The following is a 22,564-nucleotide window of genomic DNA, read 5'->3' as shown; positions in this document are numbered from 1 at the left end:
AAGAGAAAATGTTTGTGTGTGTGCAACTTAAACTTTGTACTGATTGTTGCAATATGTGTTATGTAACAAGCAACTTTGCCATTCCCATGTTACCTTTAGGTTTCCGTGATGTGACACTTTTAATCTCCATATTTCGCGTGTATGGGCGTGGGAGAGTGTGTGTGAGCATTGCGCAAATGTAAATTGTGCACAACACCTTAGCACTGAGTGTTCTCTGCCTGTCTACTCGCTGGTTCAAGGTACCCATACATGTTTTCATGCCAGAACAGACATGAACCCACGCCTGAACATCGTGTAATTACATTTGGCTCTGAATGCATGTTTGTACGGACATGACTGATTTACCTTGCAGCTGGGTGTGTTGCTAAATTCTGCTCAGCCCAGCAAAGTTTCATTGATCTGGTTGATGAGGTCCTCTGTCTCGCCCTGAAACAAGTTCAACAACTTTTTCTTCACAAGCCCATAAATGTTTTCAGGGAAGACTCTGAAGATCATCTGATAGGAGTAACTTTGAATGTGAAAAATGCCTTCCTTGCTACCAGTGTTAACATGGTGGTATCAGTTGAGCCAGTTTGCTGGTAGATGGTGTGTGACATCACCAGAAACCTTTGACCTTTGTGTTTACAATGTCCCTTATTATTACCTGCCGCCATAAGACTAAAATGGCTTTAATACAGCCAGTTTTACAAAGACTGAGCTAAAATATGGTGTGTTAGGAGCTCAAACTAATCTTCAACACAGACTCTGAGCGCTATCAGATCATGCAAGGTCTTTATTTAAAACTTTGGCGTTATCTGCTGTTCACTCTGTCTTATGCAATATGTCTGTTAGCAACATATTGCATAAACAAATTTAACATCTAAATTTTAGATGTGTTTGCAGCTAAAAGTCATTCCCAACACCCACTCTGAAATCTAACATTTCTGTCATGCAAGATTTTTGTTTAAAATTAGATTTTCTTTGGGAAATGCTACTTTAATTTACTATATCTCTGATTTGTTTTTTCTTCCTGAGAATGATGTCACACCCAGGTTAACTGTGTTTAACTCCCAACTGTGTTCATCACGTTGGTTTAATCAGTGAGATTTGATGGATGCTGACTGATTTAATGAGATACAAGCATTTCTTTGATGCACAAAGCAGCCATGTTGGATTTTAAGGTTTATCTTCAGGGGGAAACCTCCAACTTCCAGGTCAAAACTCCAACTTCAGAGGTTTTTCCAGTTGATGTTTCTGACTTGGAAGACAGGAGATTAGAACCAAAACACATATGATAGGGATTGCATTGAATTCTAAGTTTTAGCACAAAACCAGCTAAAACTTGGTGGAGGCTTATGAGTATCCTCACACTTGCTGCCCCTCCCTGACACAGACCTCCTGTTTTTAAATTATTACTATTGAGGTTAGATGCTGTATGTAAAGTTTTGACTGAAGGTGTTGGTTAACCTCTGAGCCGCTGTTTGTTTGCATCAGTTATTTTAAAAAAAAGTACATAAAAACATCAATTAAAATAAATATATATAGAGAGATAAATATACATAAAATGATATTTTTAATCACTATGTAATATATCTGAAAATGGGGGCTGCTGTAGCTCAGAGGTCAGTGCTGCGATCTTCTAATCCTGAGCCGCAGGTTTGAGCTCAGGTTGCAGCAGGAAGGACGTCCAGCGGAAAACATTTCCCAAATCTTTAGTTCCAGTTTGTTCGCTGCGCTAACCCCCGAAGAAGGGAGCAGCCGAAAGAACAATCAGTCAGATAATAGATATTAAAATAAATATATGTATGAAAATAAATCTATATATAAAATATAAATAAAACTGGTAAAAAAGTATATATAAAATATAAATAAAACTGGTAAAAAAGTATATATATAATATAAATAAAAATGGTAAAAAAAAACTATATATAAAACTCTAAATAAAATGTTTTAATAAACAAATATATATAAAAATAAATATATATATAAAATATAAATAAAAATGGTAAAAATGTATATATAAAACTATAAATAAAATGTTTTTAAAAGCAAATATTTATATATAAACAAATATATATAAAAATTAAAAAATAAAATAATTTTTAATAAACAAAGATATATAAAATACATAATAAACTATAAAAAGTATAAATAAAATATATAAAAATGTAAATAAAAAATACATAAAACGTATAAAAATAACTAAATTTTAAATAAATGGGGTTTTACAAATAACAAAATAAAGACACCAATGAATCCTCTCAGCTGACTTGTTGAGGTTTTAGGACAGGATTCTGATTTTTGTATTTCCTGAAAGCCGTCGGTGTCATAAATTTCTTGAAGCGCCTCCAGACTGACGGCCTGTTGGATCTTTCAGGCTCCGTACTTTGGACCTTTTGGACTAAGTCCAGATGGGGCTCAGACGGTGCTGTTTCAATAATCAGGGGTTCTGGTTCTGGTTCAGGTGGTACCAGAACATCTGTCTGGGTGGACTCAGTCTGGGTGGACGGTGGTTCTGGTTCAGGTGGTACCAGAACATCTGTCTGGGTGGACTCAGTCTGGGTGGACGGTGGTTCTGTCTGTACTGAAACAGAAGCTGAACAAACGAGGGAGGCCTGTTTGGACTGAAGCTGAAGTTGTTCTAACTCCTGCTTCAGACTGTTTGCCGTCTCTGTCTGGTGTTCCAGCTGGTTCTGGAGGTCCAGATGAGATCTCGTCTTGGACTGAAGATCCTTCTCACAGCTCTTCAGCTGTTCCAAACACATTTGGAGATTCTTTTCAGCTGAAAGTCGTTTCTTGTTTTCTATAGAAAGAAAGTAATTCTTTCTCTCGACTTTATCGCGCAGAATGTCCACTTCATGTCTCAGATAGTTTAACTCCTCAAAGAGGACGTGTGGCGGGGGTAACCGTGGTCGTGGGTTATAACCATTCCTGGGATGTTGATAATGGTTCCTTGGTTGAGGGGGCTGGTAGTCATTGTTCTGGTAAGAATGGTTCCTATAGTTCCAACCATTTTGGGTCTGATAATAAGGTCTGTCCTTCTGGGTGTAGTTGTAACGGTGCTGTACGCCAGAGTTCTGGCGCCGTGCGTTGTCCTGTCTGGTGGTGGGTTTGCTAGGAGACGCAGCGTCCTGAGGGCGTCCGTTATCTGTCGGACCCTGACCTGCTGTTTCAGTTTCAGTCACAAAGGGGGTATAGTCATCTGGGGTTTCCTGTCCATCTTGTAACAACACGGGGGAAGCTTCTGGCTCATCCATGGACCTCTGACCATCTTCTTCCATTCTTACGGTCGGCCAGTCGATGTTATTGCTGCCATCTTGGTAAGAATAGATTGTAATGCCGTCCGGCATATTTTCAAAATCAAATTCATCTTCGACCAGATCGCTCCACAGAAGTTTCTCTGCTGATGACTCCATCTGACGCTGGTTTGTTGTCATTCTGTCCTCTGTATTTCTTCAGTAGTTTGATAAATTACGAACTCACGTGACAAAGATGTGTCTCGAACGAACGCTGGGGGGGTTGTGATGTAATTAGGGGTGAATTCCTGCATACCAACCTTTGATGATGTCATCGACCTTTGATGTGTAAGGCAGGAAGGTAGTGATGTCACACCTCTGATGTCCTTTGATGTGAGATTTTTGGTAGTAATAAATAAATAAATCAACAAACTTGTGAAAACAACAAGTAATGTTACTAAGATGATTTACAATCTTTTTTTATATTTTTTTAAATAATGCTACATCTAAATTGATTATTTCTCTGTTTCTCTGTAGTGGAACTAAAGAATTTCATGGAAGAATTTTCGACGCTTCTAGATTTTAAAGGTGATTTTTATGGACTTTGTTGCTAGGCAACATTCAGACAGCTTATTTAAAGCCACGATGCTCAGGTTTTTGAAGGGGCGAAGGAGAGAGGCTGAATATTGTTAAAATGTGCAGTAAAACTTACTGATAGATTACATCAGGGGCAAACTGTAATCAATCAGTAAACATAAAAGTATTTCTGAATTGTAATAAAGCATTTATTTTATAAATGCACCAAGCCCACTCGTATCTAGATAAGGGAAGCAGTAGTTAGGGTTCTCTCCAGTGCCTTCATTAGTATCCAGTTTAGGACAAACTGAACAGGATGGGAGTGGAGCCCCGCCTGGTTGCTTGGATCTCCAGTTACCTCACCGACAGGTCGCAGAACGTCAGAGTGAAGGACACCGTGTCTGAAACTTTGATCAGCAGCACTGGAGCACCACAGGGCACGGTACTGGTCCCGCTTCCTTTGTCACATACAGAAGTTTGCAGATAACGCCGCAATCGTCGGCTGCATCAGGGACGATAAAGAGGAGTACAGGAGCCTGGTGAGGGACTTTGCTGTGTGATGCCTTACTAACCATCTACAGCTCAACACCTCAAAGACAAAGCTGGTTATTGACTTTGGGAAGCCCAGACTAGAGCCAAGACCAGTTCTGATTAATGGGTCTGTAGACTCCTTGTTCGTCCTGAGGAGGTTACAGTCTTTTAACATCTGCAGGAAACTCCAGTTAGGCAGTTAGGGAGGTCCTCTGTACTCCTGTTACCCCTCCTCCCAACGAGGAATTGTACAGTCTGATGGCATGAGGGACAAAAGAGGTTTTCATTCTGTTAGTCCTGCGTTTAGGAAGGAGCAGTCTGTCACCGAACACACTCCTCTGGTTGTTGATGACGGTGGCCTGCCTGGTCAGTTTGTCCAACCTGGATGTGTCCTTCCTGGATGTGCTGCCTCCCCAGCACACCACCTTGTAGAAAAGAACACTGGAAACCACGGATTCATAGAACATCCGCTGGAGATAAGAACTGGTTATACAGCAGTTTTTATTGTTACATATGTACATGTGTGTGTATATCATACTATTTATCTTTACTTTATTTGCATTTTTATATTTGCTAACTGCTACTTTTGACATTATGTCCTGCTTATGTTCCTGTTTTTATCACCTGCGCAGTGCTGCTGGAATTTTAATATCCCTGAAGAGGTCTTCACAAGGGATCAATAAAGTTCTATGCATCTATCTATAGTGTCTTGCAAGTATTCACCCCCTTGGATGTTTTCTGCTTTTATTGCTGTCATAAATCACTCAGGATTACTATAAATGGACCTTCCTTACGAAAAATATTTTTAAGAAAAACCTTCAATGTCAAAGTGAAACTACATTTCTACAGTTCTACAATTAATAAATTGTATAAATTTTCACCCCCTGTAAAAAGTCAGGGGGTGGATACAAAAGGATTTCCGAGGCCCTAAACATCCCCAGGAGTTCTGTTCATTATCAATAAATAGAAGGAATATGGGATGTGTAAATCTACCAAGAGCTCAGTCCTCACAAACTGAGTGGCAGTGAAGAAGGAGAATCGTGAGAGAGACCACCATGATACCTGTGAGCACTCTGAAGCTATAATGTTGATTAGCACAGGTAATCAACATTATAGCTATAAGTCAGTCAGTTTTAAAGATATTCAGCTAAAATTTGGTGCGGTAGTAGCTGAGAATCAACTTGAACACATACAGTAATTCAAGCATAAAGACACAAGATCTTGTAATATCACACCAGATTGCAGAAAATATTTATAAGGTTTAGCTGAAACAGCATAAGATGGTGTTAATCTACAACTCTGACATTAAAGATGGCGGGCGATATGCATTCCTGCAGGCACAGAGGTTAAACATCTATTAACATCTGTTTGCAGGATTTGAGTCCTATAAGAAATGCATCAAACAGATAAACATGCAACTCTTCATGACATACAGATTTTTGCCAAAGTTAGGATCAAACATTTCATTTAGTGTTTGCTTAATAGTCGACGTTGAACTCATCCGTTTCCCTTTTTTTTTTTTTTTTTGGACAAAGTCCATGCTCGTGATTGCTGGCTCTGTCTGCAGCTGATAAGCGTCTTGAAGTCTGAGCTACGGACCCTGTAATCACGTAACGTGACTGAAACATCGATTTTTATCCCCAATAAGGAAAAAACATGTTTTTCTTTTGTCACACAAAAATATCCCTTTAAAAAACAGTTAGCATTGACAGGAAATGTCTTGTTTTGCTCATTTCTCTGGCTGGCCTTCCTCTTCCAGAAAATAATTAGATGAAACTAAACATTGAACCAAATATGAGAAAATAGTCAAAGATCATAATTTGAGTATAATTTTCATGTCATTAGCATCCGTTTGAAAATACTGCTAATAAAGCATCTTTTTATGCAAGTGTGGTGTTTTTTTTTAGTTCAAAGGTTCACTTTTTTTATTTAAAGAAAATATGAAATATTTCCAAGCTGAACATGAGTGACTGCTGATGGAAGACAGACCTTTATCTCCACCGGCCATCTCTGAACCTGCTGTGGTTGTTTGTATAACCTTGATTTCTTATTGCACCACATTCTCTCAGCTCATTAAACATTAAAATGTACATTCATGTTTGTTCCCTCTTCTTTAAATAAAATGCCCCTTCAGATAAGCTGCTGTTGCAGCTGTGGACACTTTGCTGCTTGTGGAAATGGCTGTTTCTTTCAGTAACATCTTCACAAATGCAGGATTTTGACAATAAAACGGAGGACGATTCAGTCTATCTTTAAACAAGCTCTGTCAGGAGAAAAAGCAGCTCGTTTAGGAGGTTATTTGTTCTGTATTAGTTTTTAAATCTTTTCCAACACAAACAGAGACTCCTCCTGATCCTCAGAATGTTACGTAACATAGAAACTGAAATGTCCTTCATGTGAACATCGTAAAATGTTAATTTGTTGAACCGTCTGTGGAAACCTCCGCCCTGTCTTTGCTCCTGCTGATGATAAACCTTACAGTGTCAAAGCTGATTGTTTTATAGTTTCTAACGTATCATTTTTAGACTCCAGCAAACATTCGGCTACTTTAAACTATTCAAAATGTTCAGATCGTTCAGAACATGAGGGCTAAGATTTTGGTTTCAATAACTTTTATACTTTCTGAATTATTTAACTTTATTTACTTTTTTTCTTTGTAGAAATGTACTGAGGTCTAATCCAAACCCTTGAAAAACTTTGTGAAATCTATTTGAACATGCTTGCTTCATTTTTAGCTTTTAGCTACTGCTTTGCTTATTGTGGCTTCCATGTACTGTTTTGCTCATTTTGGCTTTTAGCTCCTGTTCTGCTACTGTTTTGCTGGGTTTAGGTTTTAGCTATGGTTTTTCTAATTTTACTTATAGCTACTGTTCTGTGGGTTTTAGCTAGTAGCTACTCTGCTTTTCTGCAAAAACTTGTTTTAAGCTGATACTTTAAGATTTTAGACTGTCTTGTTAATTTCAGCTTTTAATTAGGTTTTGGTATTTTTAGCTTTCAGCTGCTGTTTTGCTAATTTTACCAACAGCTACTCTTCTGCAGCTGTTCTGCTGCTCTAACTTTAGCTTTAAGCTGCTAGTTTCAGCTTTTAGACTGACATAAATTTTAGTTTTTAGCTACATGTAATGATTTTAGCTTTTACCAATTTCTTTTGCTAGTTTGAGCTTTTAGCTCTTCTCTATTGTTTTGCTGGTTTTAGCTTTAAGCTACTCTTTTGCTTTTTTTAATCTACTGTTCTGTTGGTTTCGGCTAACAGCTTTCATCTGCTAGTTGTAGCCTTTAGACTGACCAAATTTTATTTTATTTTTAGTTGAATTTAGATGGATTAACTTTTAGCTAATGTTTTCCTAATGTTAGCTGTTAGCTACTGTTTTCTGAATTTTAATTTTTAGCTACTGTTTTGCCAGCTTTTAACTTTTATTTCTTTTTTATTTTAGATTTTATTTTGCTAATTTTATCATTTGTTCAGACAATTTTAACTTTAAAAACTCATTCGGTGCTCAGTATTCTCAGTTTTTCCTGTTAATTGTCAGATTTTCCATCAGTTGTTCTTTATTAGTGTTAGAAAGTTTAGAAAGTAAAACTCTCCCAGGCTTTTAACTTTTTAAAATAATGACTTTGTCATCAATAACGATCAAAAGCCTAGAAATTAATGAGCCTTTAGCGTGTTTTTGCATTATTTCCAACTAAAAGTCTTGACTGAATTGTGTTCTTACCACAGTTTTTACAGGAATAATGGAGCCGTTCTGGTAATTTTCCATCGCCTGTCGTCTCCGTAAGGCGTTTGTAACAGAAACTGTTGCCAAGATGCTATTCATGCAGCATCAGCAGGTCAGGACAGGCAGGCCACACCTGAAATCATATTTAGGACTAGAACGCTTTTAAACCCGTTGACCAAAAGCTTCCATTTATTTCAGGTTAAGTAACTTTATATTGCAGAGCTGTTAAAGCCAAATAATAGATCATTTTAGGCTTTGGTGAAGATTTTCTGCAAAACACTATAATTATAAACTCCAGGGTAAAACCAGCCTCACACACAGGTTCGTGACATGAGGAGATCGGTGTGACACTCACCACACCTCGTTCACACCTCAGCTCTTTTGGAAACAAAAGGTGTGGCTCTGAAAAGGGAAAACGCCTCATCGTGTTGAGAGCAGCCGAAGGTTTAAAATAAAAATACAAATCTGTCAGGAACGTCATTTTCCTCTGTCGGGCATTTGATGACTGGATGAACGCACAGCTTTCTGTCTGACCCTGTAGAAGCTGTTTTAATGCATTTTACTTCTTTTATTTCTAATGAGATGCTCTGAAGTTTACAAGCTGTTCATTCAGGGATCCGAGCTCCAGTTTCAGCTTGTTGAGTCCATCTGTGGGGGGCAGAGAGGGTCAACAAACGGAGCAGGTTTAGAAGACGTCAATTAAGCTGAAAGAAAAGGAAACTGGCCGTCTATCTTTACCACGAAGAAGATACTCGGCGGTCCATCCATTAAGAGCCGGGATGACTGAGCGTCTGTGTTTGTGCTGAAAAGGCAGAGCGGCCGACTGTTAAAAAGGCAGAAACGGGTCCCACGCTTCAGCTAACCCTGCAAGAAACTGTGCCTGCGGAGGACCTAAACACAACAGCTGTCAGCTGATCCACGAAACGCCACGTCCGTGCGAGTTCGCGCCTGGCTTTCTGTGCTTAAACGTGGCAAGAAAAGCAGCGGTTTTACATGATAAATGGTCCGTTACGAGGCGAGGTAAGACCCTTTACATGCAGAGAGAACAGGCTGCAGAGGAAATGGTCTCATTGCTCAAAGTCAAAATCAGCTGAAACAAAAGAGCAAAACGGGAAAAGATGCATCCTTAGCAGCACAAAAAGCCACTAAACTGGGTATATTAAGAAATGTTAAAGTCCTCAGAGAGGTGGAGCTCAGAAACACCTTACCTAACCACAGCTACAATGCAGTTTGGTGTTGATGATAAGAGCACGTTGTGAAGATGGACTCTAGGATTAATATTCTGGGACACACTGTCTTCAACCATGAAAGACTTCAAAACGTTTCATTTTGAGCCAAATCGGCTTTGAATTCACTTTTTCGCCTGCTTGTTTGTGCTGGGAAAAGGCTCACGATTCTAATAATGATATTTTAAAAAATCCTCAAATCAGACAAGCCCGAGTCGTCCTCCATCATGAATTAAAACCCACTAAAATCAACCTCGCGACTGTGACGACAAAACAAAATCTGTGAAACTGGAGCCGTTTAAATGCTAGAAAACCTCTGCGTTTGATTATCTGTTTGAGGCAGCTTCACAGCAACAGATGGACGTCAGGTGAGGAGGATTACAGGGATCCTGAGATTACTTTCACTTATCTAATCCTCATTATGTCCTCTCACACCACAGCAACATATATGCCACGTCTGTAGGTAAACTAACCAAATCATTGGGTCTCCAGCTCTGATAAGAAGCTACAATTAGTCTGCAGTAAAGAGTAACAGCAAACACACAGTGCAGCTGCAGGTCAGAGTGAAGAACTGGCTTTGTTAGCCTGATTAGCCACGACTGAGTGCTTGACATTCAGCTTTAAAGAGGCTGTTGAGCAGAACTGATTACTGCATTTTAAAAACGCAGCTAAAGAGAAGCTGCACAAAAAAAAACCAAAACCCAGCACTTGGGATTTCTGGCAAACGTGGGCAGCGGGATGAGGGCGAAGGACGAGCATGGACATGAGGTGGACAAGCTGCAGGGTCTTCGGCTAGGACCAAAGACGGCAGGAATCAGATGAAACGAGAGAGAGGACATTTCCTGCAAAACCACAGGGTGAATGCTGAGGGCTGAGACTGAGTGTTAAAGACCAGCTAGAAGCCAACAGCTGCAAAATGCTACCTAAAACCTAAATGTAGCAAAAAGGCTTGTGAAAAGCAGCAATAGGTTAGCTAAAAGCTAACAGAAGCAAAAGGCTAGCTATGAGTGGAAAATGGCTAGCTAGAAGACACATGTAGCAGAATGGTAACTAAAAGCAGTGAATGGTCAGCTAAAAGCTAAAAGTACCAAAACACAAGCCAAAAGGAGCAAAAAGCTACCTAAAAGCTAATGAAACTAAAAGCTAAAAGCTTACAACAGCAAAAGGCTAGCTAGAAGCTAAATGTAGCAGAATGGTCGCTAAAAGCAGCAAAAGGTTAGCTAAAAGTACCAAAATACAAGCTAAAAGGAGTAAAACGGTAGCTAAAAGCTAACAGCAGTTAAAGATCCTTTGTGCTGTTTGTCATGTTGAACATGTGCTCTGATCCTTCTTCACACAGCTGTTTTGTTTTTGTTTTTTTTGTTCAATTTTCTTTTTCTGTAATTTTGCTGTGAAGCACAACTGAACTTTGCGTTAATATAAAAAGAAATTTGTTTTGATTAATGAGCCTAATTTTGTCACCAAAAAAACCCCCAAATTACGCAGCGATTTGCTTTCATCACCTCCAGAAGACGGTGGCTGTTTCTAAACGCCGCTGCAAACATCAGCTTTTTCTCAGGTTGGGTTTGTTTGAGCTCTACTTGGTTTATTGTTTACAATAAACATTTCTGAGCTGGGGCATAAAAAAAAAATCACAACTTTAATTAAAGAAATACGCATATGAACACAATCCAACTTAAACTATTCAGGTTGTATTTTTTGTTAGAGCCACATCAATTTCTATACAAATATGTTATTCCATCTGGGATGAATTTAGGTGTAAAAATTAAGTTTAGATCCAGTTTGCGCTCTTTAACAAGCTAAATTTAGAGACAAGTTCAGCTTTTAAGCTTCAGTTACTTCTCTGTTAGAAAACTCTGCCTTGTTGGATATTTTTGTCTTTCCTCTTACATTGCAACACTTTCTGTCCCTATTTCACAATCGCAGCGTCGTTTTCCGAACCAGCCGGTGGACGACAAAGGCTTCCCTGTCGTCCTGATGTGGGCCCAGACTTCTCTAAAAGAACCGAAGAAGACAGAAAATCTTCAAAGACTACTTTATCAAAGGAATAAACAATAGTATGCATGTATAAAACATAGAAAACATGAAGAAATTATAAACAGTAATAAAATATACTTTTTTTTGGATCTATTTCTTGAAAGTCCAGTTGAGTTTCCACACGCAGGAATTTTCCCGCGGCACGTTTACTCTTCGTGTGTCTGTGATTTACATTAAAAACCAGAACACGCCATAAATCACGTCACGGCAAACGTCCGAAACATTAAAGCCGAGTAACTAACTCCTCACTTAGCACCTGTGTGGGAACAGCAGCTGAAGGGGCGCGCTCACGCCCAACGTGTCTTCATTAAGGCGGATTCGGCACATTAATCTCACTAATGGAGGGTTGGTGCGCCTCTTTGTCCTGCTGAAGGTTACGGAGCTGCTTGTTTAAACGGCCGCAAAGAAAAAAAAAAAAAAAAGTCAAGATGGCTGCAAGCAGCAGGCCTCATTAGGCAGCAAACAGAGCCACCTGTCAGGTGGCAGGAACAGGCGAGTGAGTCGTGTCCCTTTTTCCTTCTGGGCTCGATGTTTGACGTCGGACAGGATGGCTTTTTCGGACTCCTCCTGCTTTTTCCTTCTCAGTTCCTTTTCCGTTTGCCCGAACACGTAATTTCTTTCTGACTTGCACACCAAGATAAAAATGGTTCTGCCGCTCTTTTCTCTTACAGTTTGGACTTCCTGTCATTTTTTAATAAAAACAGCAGGCACACGAGAGGACTCCAAACTTCAAACGACCTCAAAGATTTAAAGTCTCGTAAAATAAAAACTTATAAGTTGTATGTTTATTTATTATTTTATTATATATTTATTTATCTCACACTTGATAAAGTGTCCTCTTTTAAAAAAGGTCCATCCTTACTTCCTTTTTTTTTTGTTTTCCTTCTTTGCTCACTGCTTGTGCTTCCTGGACATCTTATCTATTCGCTGGTCAGCCGTTTACACGGGAAACATTAGCCACAGAAACGTGCTGTCGCCATTTTTCTTCACGCGACAGTTGGGAATTTATAAGATCATCAAGTTTGTGCCACGTCCTGAACAAAACCCAGAATATTTCCCTTCCTTCATTGCCCTCCACCCCATTCAACACCCCCTTTCCATTCGCCTGGCCTGCGGCGGCGGCGTGCTACTTGCACACAAACTGGTCCACGAGCGACGTGCAGCGCTTGCACTTGACGTAGCAGCACCAGTGGAACTTGCAGTGGCAGCGCTCGTGCTTGTAGGTCTTGAACTGGTCGTAGCCTCGGCCGCAGCACATCAGCTCGCAGCCGTCCATGCCCTCTGACGTTTTGTTGCAGAGCCGCCCGTGCGTGCCCAGCGAGCCCGTGGTCTCGTTTCGGAGGCAGTAGTCCGGGCTCGAGTCGATGTACACCATGTCCTCGGCTGTCGGATTGTTGAAGCGTTTGTCTATGAGCTCCAGCTTTCCCTTTGGTGGGACAAGGACAGACGTTTGAGCGACATTTAAAATGAGTTTTAAAAGACCTCCCTTCTCAGCGCCGGCGGAGCGTACCTTGCGTCCGATTCTCATGGCCGCAGCACTGTCGTACTTCTCTTTGAGGAACTCTCCGACCCGCCTGAAGTCGGCCAGCTGGAACCAACAGGTTTTCAGGCTGCAGGAGCCGGAGACGCCGTGACACTTACAGGACACATCAGCAAGTTTGTAGACTGCCTGGAGGAGGGACAGAGACAGGCAGGGATTTAGAAATGCTGCTTGTTTGAAACGTTTTGGCTAGAAGGATCTCATAAGCTTATAATTTAAAAGAGATCTTGCAGTTTGAATTTATGGAAATATTTGCTGCTGTGATGCTACCATCTAGTGGTGAACACTTGTAATTACCCCCTCAAGACAAATCTGTATGTCGGATGTCAGACTACATTTCTTAAGAATATTTTATTTAAAAACTTGTTATAACAGCAGTTCTGTGCAGAGTTAGACCAGAAAAGGCACTTTATTTTATTATTTCTCCATAAGTGAGCACATGACATTCTCATAAAAACTGCTTATCTCCACAAACAGCAAAGACAAGACAAATGATAAAAGCAGAGTTACGGTTCAGATAAAACAACAGACTAGGCTTCAGCTACCTCCCTCTAGAGCTCTTACCAAACAAAAAAAAAAGAAAAATTAAGTTTTTGACACATTTAATTGTTCCTGTCCTTTTAAGAAAACTGCTCCAAAGTAAAACAAAAAAAAACTGACTCTGCTGCAAACCCGAATAATCTGCTGCAAGCAGATTCTGATGCATTTTGTAGAGAAAATCTCAGTTTTTAAGTGCTCTGATGCTGCATTCACAAAGGTTAAACTAACGTACAGATAAAAAAAAAAGAAAACAAATCAGGTGCAAACACCTCTTCTGTATCTGAGCTTATGTAAGGTTTACTAAAAGAAGTGAAAGACTGTCCTGAGGTCTAACAAATCCAAAATAATAACAACTTTGTGTAACCCCAGACACTGTATCCTCTGGGTTTAAGAAGAGAGGGGCTTGGAAGTTGAACAAACAGTTCAAATGGCAGCTTCTCTGTTGTTATAGGGGTGCATAACACATTACAAGAACATTTGTGAATGCACCATTAACATACTTGACTAAATCCATATCACCTGTTGAATTTCAGTTGTAGCCTAAGATCATTTTATGTTGTTAAATGATGCCGGTGTAGCATCAAACTTTAAAAATAATATTATGTGCAAACTCGTGCGTCGCCGTATGTGTTGTGAATAACTCTTGGTTGCTACCACATCACATTTTAGCTCAGTATCTGTCAAATTGCCTGAGCTGTTGGCTAACGTTGATTAGCTGCGGTTGTAACTGTGAAGGTTAATCACTTCCAGCGATAACTTTCTGAAAGTTCAAATTTGTCCACTGATTCATGAGTTATTTTGCTAACACGCATACTTAAGTTTTATAGTAATATAGAACAATGATTCCCAAAGTTGGGGTCGGGACCCCAATGTCGGTCACCCAACATCCAGTAGGGGTCCTTAGATAATCTCCAGATATCAAGTTACAATTAAAAACCTAGTTTTTATGATATATTTGCACCATATCTGTTACAGAGAATTGAAATAGAAGTCATAAATTGATTTAAAAAAATAGCATAATGGATGTTAGGACTGTTTGTGTTGTCATTATGCTCTTATTTAATAGTATCATTACCATTTTTGGATTTTTAAACAGCCAACAGATGGGGTCAAACAGCTTTGTCACTATTAATTTATGGGTTGAAAGCTGAAAAGTTTGGGAATCACTGATATAGAACATCAAAATGATGTTTTTTGGGGGTAAGCTTAGAAAAATAAATAAGGTTCAGATGGTGTTACAAATAATCTTCAGAGAATAATTCTGGGTGCTGAACTTCGACTGCATGGAGCTCAGACCTGAACGTGTTGTTAATGTGAAACCATGACAAAGAGGCCTCAAACTCAAACTGCTGAAATCCAAATCATTTTGCTTTCAGAGCAGCCAAACACTTACAGAAACAGAAAATTCAAGGCAACATATCCGCAAAGTGACGGACAGACTTTTTCCTGAAACATTATTTTCGTCTTAAAATGTTACTTTGCAACATTAGCTCTCAAAAACTCAGAAGGTTATAAAGTATTTGGAACATATGGCTTTGTTTAAAAACAGAACAGGAAACAGGCGATTTATGATCTCTGCAGCAGTAAACCCTACAGCTTTACCAGGTCACTTAAACAACATTTAATAAACAAGTCCCATAAAAAAAAGAAACGCACATAAATCGCGCTCTGTCACTAATTGAGCGTGTTGTTTCATTTCCACGCACACCAGGTCCTCTAACACATAAACACGTCTTCTCGGTGAATCAATTAGCTCCGATTCCTAATCCGCCCCTCGCACTAATGAAGTCCATCCTCTGTCTGCTCACGCTGCCTGATCACAATTACCTTCTCACCTCTGGTAACCTTTGCAGCCCACACCCCTGACCCCCACCCCCCCCCGTCCTCTACTTTACTACCCAGCAGGCATAGCAGTCGGCACCCTCCAATCCTGTGAGCCGACCCCGCTGACCCCATCAGACTGAAACGAGGAACAGGGGACAACAACATTTTGTGGAAGGACTTTAAAAACACAGATTGACTGACAGTTTGCAAACATATCCACACATCAATTAAAACACTTTTTAAATCGCCCGCCACCGAAGGCAAAAAGCGGTAACGTTTCTGACTCTGTGTGTGTCAGTTTAGTGTAACACCTTGTGAACTGGTGGATCGATTCTGATGAAACTCTCAGAAAGTCATCACCAGACGCACATCTACAACCGACTACCTACAACCCTGATTACCATTTCAGCAAAGCGCCCATATCAATAATGAAAGTGACTTTAACTCAGTCAATTTTACAGATTTTGAGTCAAAACTTGGCGTTGTAGCAGCTGAGATTCATTCTCGACACCAACCGATCACGCAGGATCTTGCGTTTAAAAGACCTGACTTATACAGCTACAACTTTGTCTCTACTCTTCGTTAAATAATCTTAGATTAAAACTCTGTTGTGAAAGGAAGTGGTGATATTTAATCTTTAAAGGAATGCTAAGCTTTTCATTAATACATATTATTGTCAAAATCTGACTCTGCATGTGTGCGTCCAGCCTCACACTGAGCTATTTGGCTGGACATGCCTGCTGGGCACGATGACACTGGACCTTATGAACACAAACACACACACACACACACGCTCAGTCATCCATGGTGGAGACACAGTCTCTGTGTCAGGCACAATAGGTTTAACTCAGACTGAGTTAGAGATCTGGTGCTGTGAGTGTTGATGTGTGTGTGTGTGTGCGTGCGCTTGTTTGTGTGCAGAGACGGCTTAAAACAAAACAGGACAGAAATGGAGGACACAGTTTCCCTTTTGAGCAAAATAATCACTAATCAAAGAATGATGCATGTTTTTAAATCCCAGCTCATGCCTCAGACTGACTGAAACGACGGAGGTGTAACAGTTTGGGTCAAACCTTGAAAACAACATTATCTGCAATTTCATCCAATACTGTGAGGCGTCACTCTCAGAGTATGATCCTCAGCTACTACCACATCCGATTTCAGCTCAGTAACTGTAAAACTGACTGAGTTACAGCCATTTTTTTGTTGGCTAATGAAATCAGGTGTAGATGTACATCCAGTGATTATTTTCTGCAAATTTCCTTAAAATTCATCTAGTGCTTCGAAACATATTCTGGTGACAGACACAGGCAGAAACATTATGATCCACATTCGCCTTTAAGCTAAAGGGCGATCGGGAGCAGTGGAAAGGATTTGATGACATCTAGTGGTGAAATTAAAACTGCAACCAGCCAACTGAAGTCCTCCCAGCTCACCCTCTTTGTGTGGTCCTAAAGAATTATGTGGAAAAATTTAACTTCCGTACATTGTGGAGGAATCTATTGTGCTGCCCCTCCATTTATACGGTTATAAAGATGAACACTCCTTCCAGTCAGAGAAGGTGATGGAGAAACTACATAAACGTCTTTCAATAGAAAGCAATAATTGAGCTTGTTTTTGTCATTTTAATCTGCTTGAAGGAGAAGCTTTTCCTAAACCTAACCAAGTAGTTTTGGTGCCTGGAAGTGGAAAATAAAAACAGAATGTTTTAACCTAACCAAACAGCTACAAGCAGGAAGCTTTAACTTCTACCAATAAAACAATTGTTGATGGCAAAACTTTCCTGACTAAAATGTGACTTTGTTGCTGTTTTACCACCATCTTAACTAACTCCTCTCTGATGACACACAAATAACACAAGTATGGATATTTAACTACCTCCCTTTCAGTGACCCTTTATACCCTGCGTCACAAAACGTTGCTTAATGAAGCATCAATCATGTGTTGCTACAGGAAGGCTGAGTATTTGTGGACTAAATGCTCAGACTCACAATTAAGAAATATAAAAAGCTGAAACATCTCATCAAACGTGTCTGATATTTTGCACTGGTATCCAGCATGCAACATCTGGTTTATATAGAAACACATTAGACCAACGGAGAAGCTTTATCAGCTGAACTAATTTTTAACTGCAGGTTCAGTTCAAAGCACAGGCAGCTCAGGAGAAGTCTATCAATCTCTGAAGACTGTGTGTGTGTGTGTGTCTCCAGATGTTTGGGTGTTTGTTGGCGTTTGGCTGATTTAACCGTGTATACGTCTTTGAGAGTCAGGTGAGTGTGAAGGATATTCATCCCTCAGCCTGCGTCTCTGTCTCCAGACGAATGAACTGAAGCTGCACACACACCTACACACACACACACATACCCCTACTACCGCTACAAAAGCCCTGCAGTTTGCCTTGTTCAGTCGAGCAAGACAAATCCCACTTAAGACAAACCAGCGTGTCCTCGGAAGGAGGACAGAAAGGGGGGAGGAAAAAAATTGTCTTCCTCTCCACCTTTTCATCTCCCTCTTCTCCTCTCTTCCGTTTCAATGGACAGACGACAATGAAAGCAAAGGATCAAACAGGAGACAGGAGGAAAAGTCATTCCCAAAGAGTGTGTGTGTGTGTGTGTTTGTGAATACAAAGCTGCAGCAGTATATCTTTTTCCCCTCATACAATCACCTACAGCCCCAACGGGACCCTCAGCAGAAACACAACCTCTCCAGACCCTCACCTTTGACCTCTGACACACACAAACCTGGGTTCACTGTCTCTCACACAAATCAAACAAAGCACACACACACACACACACACACACACACACAGGCACTGTCTCCGTGTTGTAAACAACTTAAACAAAGCAGCTCTATCTGAAGATAAACAGAGGCCTGGTCCAGTCTGTACCTCACCTTCATGTCTTTAAAGTACCGACAAATCTTCAGATTGTTGTAAAAAATGGACAGAAATCTGACAAACTGTTTGACAAATCATCTCACAGTTGAATGTGGGAATCAACATTCACATTTTGGTGATACGTTGCGCTATTTCACCATTGAACTGTCACAAACGTTCAGGACATTCCAGCTTTGACCTCTGGTTTACATAACATTTACATTTTTCAAAATATTTAACATTATTCTTCTCATAGAAATACATTGAGAGCTCTAATTTCTGCAAAAACATTGCTCTGTTTGAAATCAACATCAGCATAATTCCTCTACTCTTGTCTTATTGTACTACTTTTAGCTTTTATCTAGCCTTTAGCTGCTTTTAGCTTAGGTTTTGCAACTTCTGGCTAGCATTTTGCTCCTTTTCCCGCTAAGCTGAAGTTTTGTTCCTTTTCAGCTAGAATTTTGCCTCTTTCAGCTAGCTTTTGCTCCATTAATCTATTAGCTACGTTTTTCTCATTTTAGCTTTTGTTGCAGGATTCTTGTCCATCTGTGTGTGTGCATTTATGTGTTTATACGCATGTGTTTGTGTGTTACAGCACTGGAATGTGCCTTGACCTGCCGACCCAGCCTAGACTCCAAGGGCGTTAGCAGATACACCATTTGTAGACTCCCAATAAATAACCTACACACAAACACAAACACACACACACACACACGGAAATACTGCTGAGGAAGGCCAACTCAACTTTCACACACATTCCTGACAGACACACAGATATGGTACGTGTTTAAAAGAGGAAGAACACATTTCCTTCAGCTACGTTTCCATAGTTTCGCCTCAAATAGGTGTTTCGGTTCACCTTACCTGCCTCCCAGCTTCGTTGTTGTGCAGGTTCATCAGTGTCCGGGCGTGCTCCCGCGACCCCCGCGGGTAATTCTTCTCCCTCTCCCTGGCGTCGACAAACTCGCGGGCGAACCTGTAGCCGTAGTGCACGTTGTCGCCGCAGCCACCCCACAGCCAATCGCGTGGCAGTTCCCGGGGCCGAACGGCACGGCTGCACCCGCAGGTGGAGAGCTCGCCCTCACGGCACGCCCGGCTGATGGCGTTGACCACGCCAGCGGCGCTGATGGCGTAGGTGAACGCTGCTTCCCTGGAGCCTGATGGAGAAGAAAATAATACACTAAATTAAAGGAAGAAATCCCAAATATGGACATCCTAACACCTAAAATAATTAAACCAGATCATACACATAGCAGGTCAAAGAGAACTTACATTTATTTTTATAATTTGATGCAATGACCCTTTAACAGATCAAATAAAGAAGTGAAATTAAAGGAGCCAGCCTAATACCAGAGTAAACATCTGAACTGACAAATATAATTTGTTCCAAGTGAAATGCCATGGATTTAAATGTTTAAGTAAAATTATATGAGCATAATAATAATCAACAAAAGTACTAAACATATTCTAAGTACAAATATTAAATGTAGAAAATCCCCTAAACTAATTATACTCCTGAAGCTCCTTGATTACAGTACATACTACTTTATTACATTTCAGGACTTATTTATTAGGGCTGCCACCGGCTCACAATGTTGATTTATTTATACAATCTGATCAAATGCATTTAGGTTGACATAAACAACAACAAAACATAGTTTTTCTAACAAACACATTTCACTATTCATGATTGCAACAACATTTTCAGTGAAGAAAATGCCAACTGAGAAAGAGCATAGGGAACAACCTGACAGGTTTTGTTATTTGTAACTAAAATAACGAACAGCATCATGTTTTCTTGTTTGTTTCCCATTGCATCAAGAGAGATTTACTGATATAGTAAGTATTTTAAATACAATAAAACCTCTTTTATAATCGCTCCAAAACTGTTAAATTCTAAACGTTTGTTTAAACTCTGATTTCCTTTATTTTGACACATAATGAATGAATGAAAAGAACAAATAGTAAACAACTTACTGGGATAAGTTGTATCACCTGCTGATGATAGGTGAGAAGGTGGAAAATAATATTTTAGCCCATGTCTGTTAGCAAAATATGACATGAACCACTGAACAAATGTTGAAATTAATAGGGAGCGTATATCTCAACTTGACTCAAGATGGCTACCACAGCTAATGGACATAAAAAAAATGACAAAGATGCCAAACAGATATTGACCTCAGATTTGGTGTGGTAGTAGCTGAGACTAATCACCAATGTGTATTCTGAGCGCTGACAAAACCTTCGCCTTGGACTCTGTGATAGCAACATACCTAAATAAACACTGGACAGATTTTAATGAAACTTTCAGGAAATGATAATTGGATGCAACTCTACAACTGTTTAACTCATGGAGCCAGAGCCAGCTGAACTTAGAAAACAAAACACTTGCTATAATTTAGTGAATTTTACACACATTGTGGTAAAATTAGGAACTGTAGTAGCTAAGAGTCATTCACATCACATGCTCTGTTGTGACATCTCAAGAGGTTAAAATCGGCGGGTGATATGCATTAATTCAAGGAATCATAGGCTTTTAATTATTAGATTTGTTTTGATTTCTTACCTTGCTCAAAATCGTTGTTGCCACCTCAACAACACGGTAATAAATCCTATTCTAATCTACTACAGATGTCCTTAAAGTGCTCTTTTCATATGAATTATCTGCAGTGCTGCTTTATAACGATGCGTGGTTTTACGATGGACTGAATCCACACCGACCGGACAGACAGGCAGGCAGACAGGCAGGTCTGCAGGCTCAAACTCAGACCCGGGAGCGGTTCAGTCCGCCGACTTCTCCCCCCGTCAGGTTTACGAGACTTCGGAGACTCGACTTCAAATAGCAGGTCCGGATCTGCCGAATCCGTGTCAAGCTCATCAGCGCATTTCAAAAGCAGGGCCGCGGGACAATGGAGCGGCTAACACCTCCATATAAACCCCGGGGACCGGCCCGACTGTCAACACAGAGGCGGTGGACAGGGGGGAGGGAGACGGGGACAGAAAAAAAAAAAAAAACTTCAGCAGCAAACATGTCGCCCGACTGCCCCCCGCAACGGATTTGACACCTACGTGTTGATGAGACGTTTCCCACGTCGCCTGCTGGGAATTAGACGTGCTAAAAACAGACCCAGGATCGGAACTTTGTGTAGAAATTTATCCAAATAATAGAATTACATGACACGGTTTAATACAGCTGTGCTATTAGCGTCTTAACGCTTTTCACTCCGGCCTGTGCTAGCTAGCTAGCTAAGTAGCTAATTTATCAGTTTACTGCACATGCGCAGAGCGGGAAACGTAAACGTAAAAAAAATAGACAAAAATATTGTCCTCTCTTTACTTTTTACAAATAAAGTCATGTCTTTATAGGTTTATGGGCAAATAGTAAAAACATGTACATATTTTTAGCTGGGTATCTATAAAACCGACTTAGTTATAGACTTAACCGTGGCGGCCATCTTAAATTGGATTAAAGTTAATTAGTTGTAGATATATGCTATATCCAATAATTACTTTATGAGTTTCATTAAAATCTGTCCAGTGGCTCATGATATAATTTGCTAACAGACAGCTGACTCCAACTGTTAATAGTAAAGATTTAAGCAAAAATATCTTCAAAAAGTAGCACTTGGGAATGTTGTGTGAACAACTCTCAGCTACTACTGTACCAAATTATACTACAATGAATGGTAAATTGACTGAATTGTAAACATCTTTCTGTTTGTTTTTTAAGGTTAGTTGACTGTGGTGGGAATCTTGAGTTGAGTTGGCTCCAAAAGTTAGTAGATGTTTATCTAATAAGTGCTTTCGAGGATTTAAATTACAATTCGCCCAGTGGTTGATGAAGTATTTTGCTAACAACAGACAAACAAACACACCGACACAGACTTTTCCAGCATCTGTTATTGCACTGATAAACATAAGTACTAAAAAATTTAATAAGGAAAGGGTGTGAAATGGGTTTTGTTGAAAAAGCTGCATAACTAAAATCATGCTGGATGCTGGATCCATTTAAAGTCCCTATCAGTGTCATTTCTTATATTTTGTTTTAAAGCAACCAGTCGTTGTCATTAATATTCATGACATATTGCTTTATTTGAAAGATTTTGAATTTTGAACTCAAAATCTGAAAAATAGCAACAATAAAAACAAGACTGTAACTCCAAACTTTCTGACAACGATGTTCTTTAAAGCTCACCGATGTGCATGACCCGTCCGAACACAGACGTGTTGTCCACCGTGCTGCAGTTCCACCTCCTCTGCCTGAACTGGTACTGGCACTCCTTGATGCCCGTCTTGGCTCCGTCTCCGATGTAGGTCATGTGATCCTGGTACAGCTGGCACAGCTTCCTCTGACTCTGCAGGCCACACAGCAGCAGAGGAGAGGAAAAGATTAGCACAGATTAGCCGGCTAACGGTTTGATACGTTGGTGGTCCCTGCAGGGAGATTCCCCACTTTGTTTGACCAGTTCAAACATCCGGAGGAG

General features: G+C 40.1%; 1 protein-coding gene and 1 long non-coding RNA gene across 6 annotated transcripts in view; one reads left to right on the top strand and one right to left on the bottom strand.

The window, feature by feature from the left end:
* The first annotated feature begins 8,497 nt into the window (after positions 1-8,497).
* LOC112450465 lies at positions 8,498-11,723 on the top strand. The gene is made up of 2 exons (XR_003039103.2): positions 8,498-9,058; positions 11,191-11,723. It is a non-coding gene; the product is annotated as an uncharacterized LOC112450465 (long non-coding RNA).
* Positions 11,288-22,564, bottom strand: part of wnt5b (wingless-type MMTV integration site family, member 5b) — an 80,226-nt gene continuing 68,949 nt past the window's right edge. For 4 of the 5 annotated variants that reach the window (XM_025005672.2, XM_025005674.2, XM_025005670.2 and 1 more), the window contains 3 exons: positions 22,276-22,435; positions 18,945-19,237; positions 11,288-12,970 (listed from right to left, as the gene is read on the bottom strand). In XM_025005672.2, coding sequence (XP_024861440.1) covers positions 12,428-12,970; positions 18,945-19,237; positions 22,276-22,435 — 996 coding nt within the window. In that variant the 3' untranslated portion in view covers positions 11,288-12,427. The remainder of the gene's footprint in view (positions 12,971-18,944; positions 19,238-22,275; positions 22,436-22,564) is intronic. The other variant, XM_017414894.3, reaches the window with a different exon arrangement.

Source organism: Kryptolebias marmoratus, linkage group LG18 (assembly GCF_001649575.2).
Source record: "Kryptolebias marmoratus isolate JLee-2015 linkage group LG18, ASM164957v2, whole genome shotgun sequence".
In the NCBI taxonomy this organism is placed as follows: domain Eukaryota; kingdom Metazoa; phylum Chordata; class Actinopteri; order Cyprinodontiformes; family Rivulidae; genus Kryptolebias; species Kryptolebias marmoratus.
This window is presented reverse-complemented; position numbering and strand designations above follow the sequence as displayed.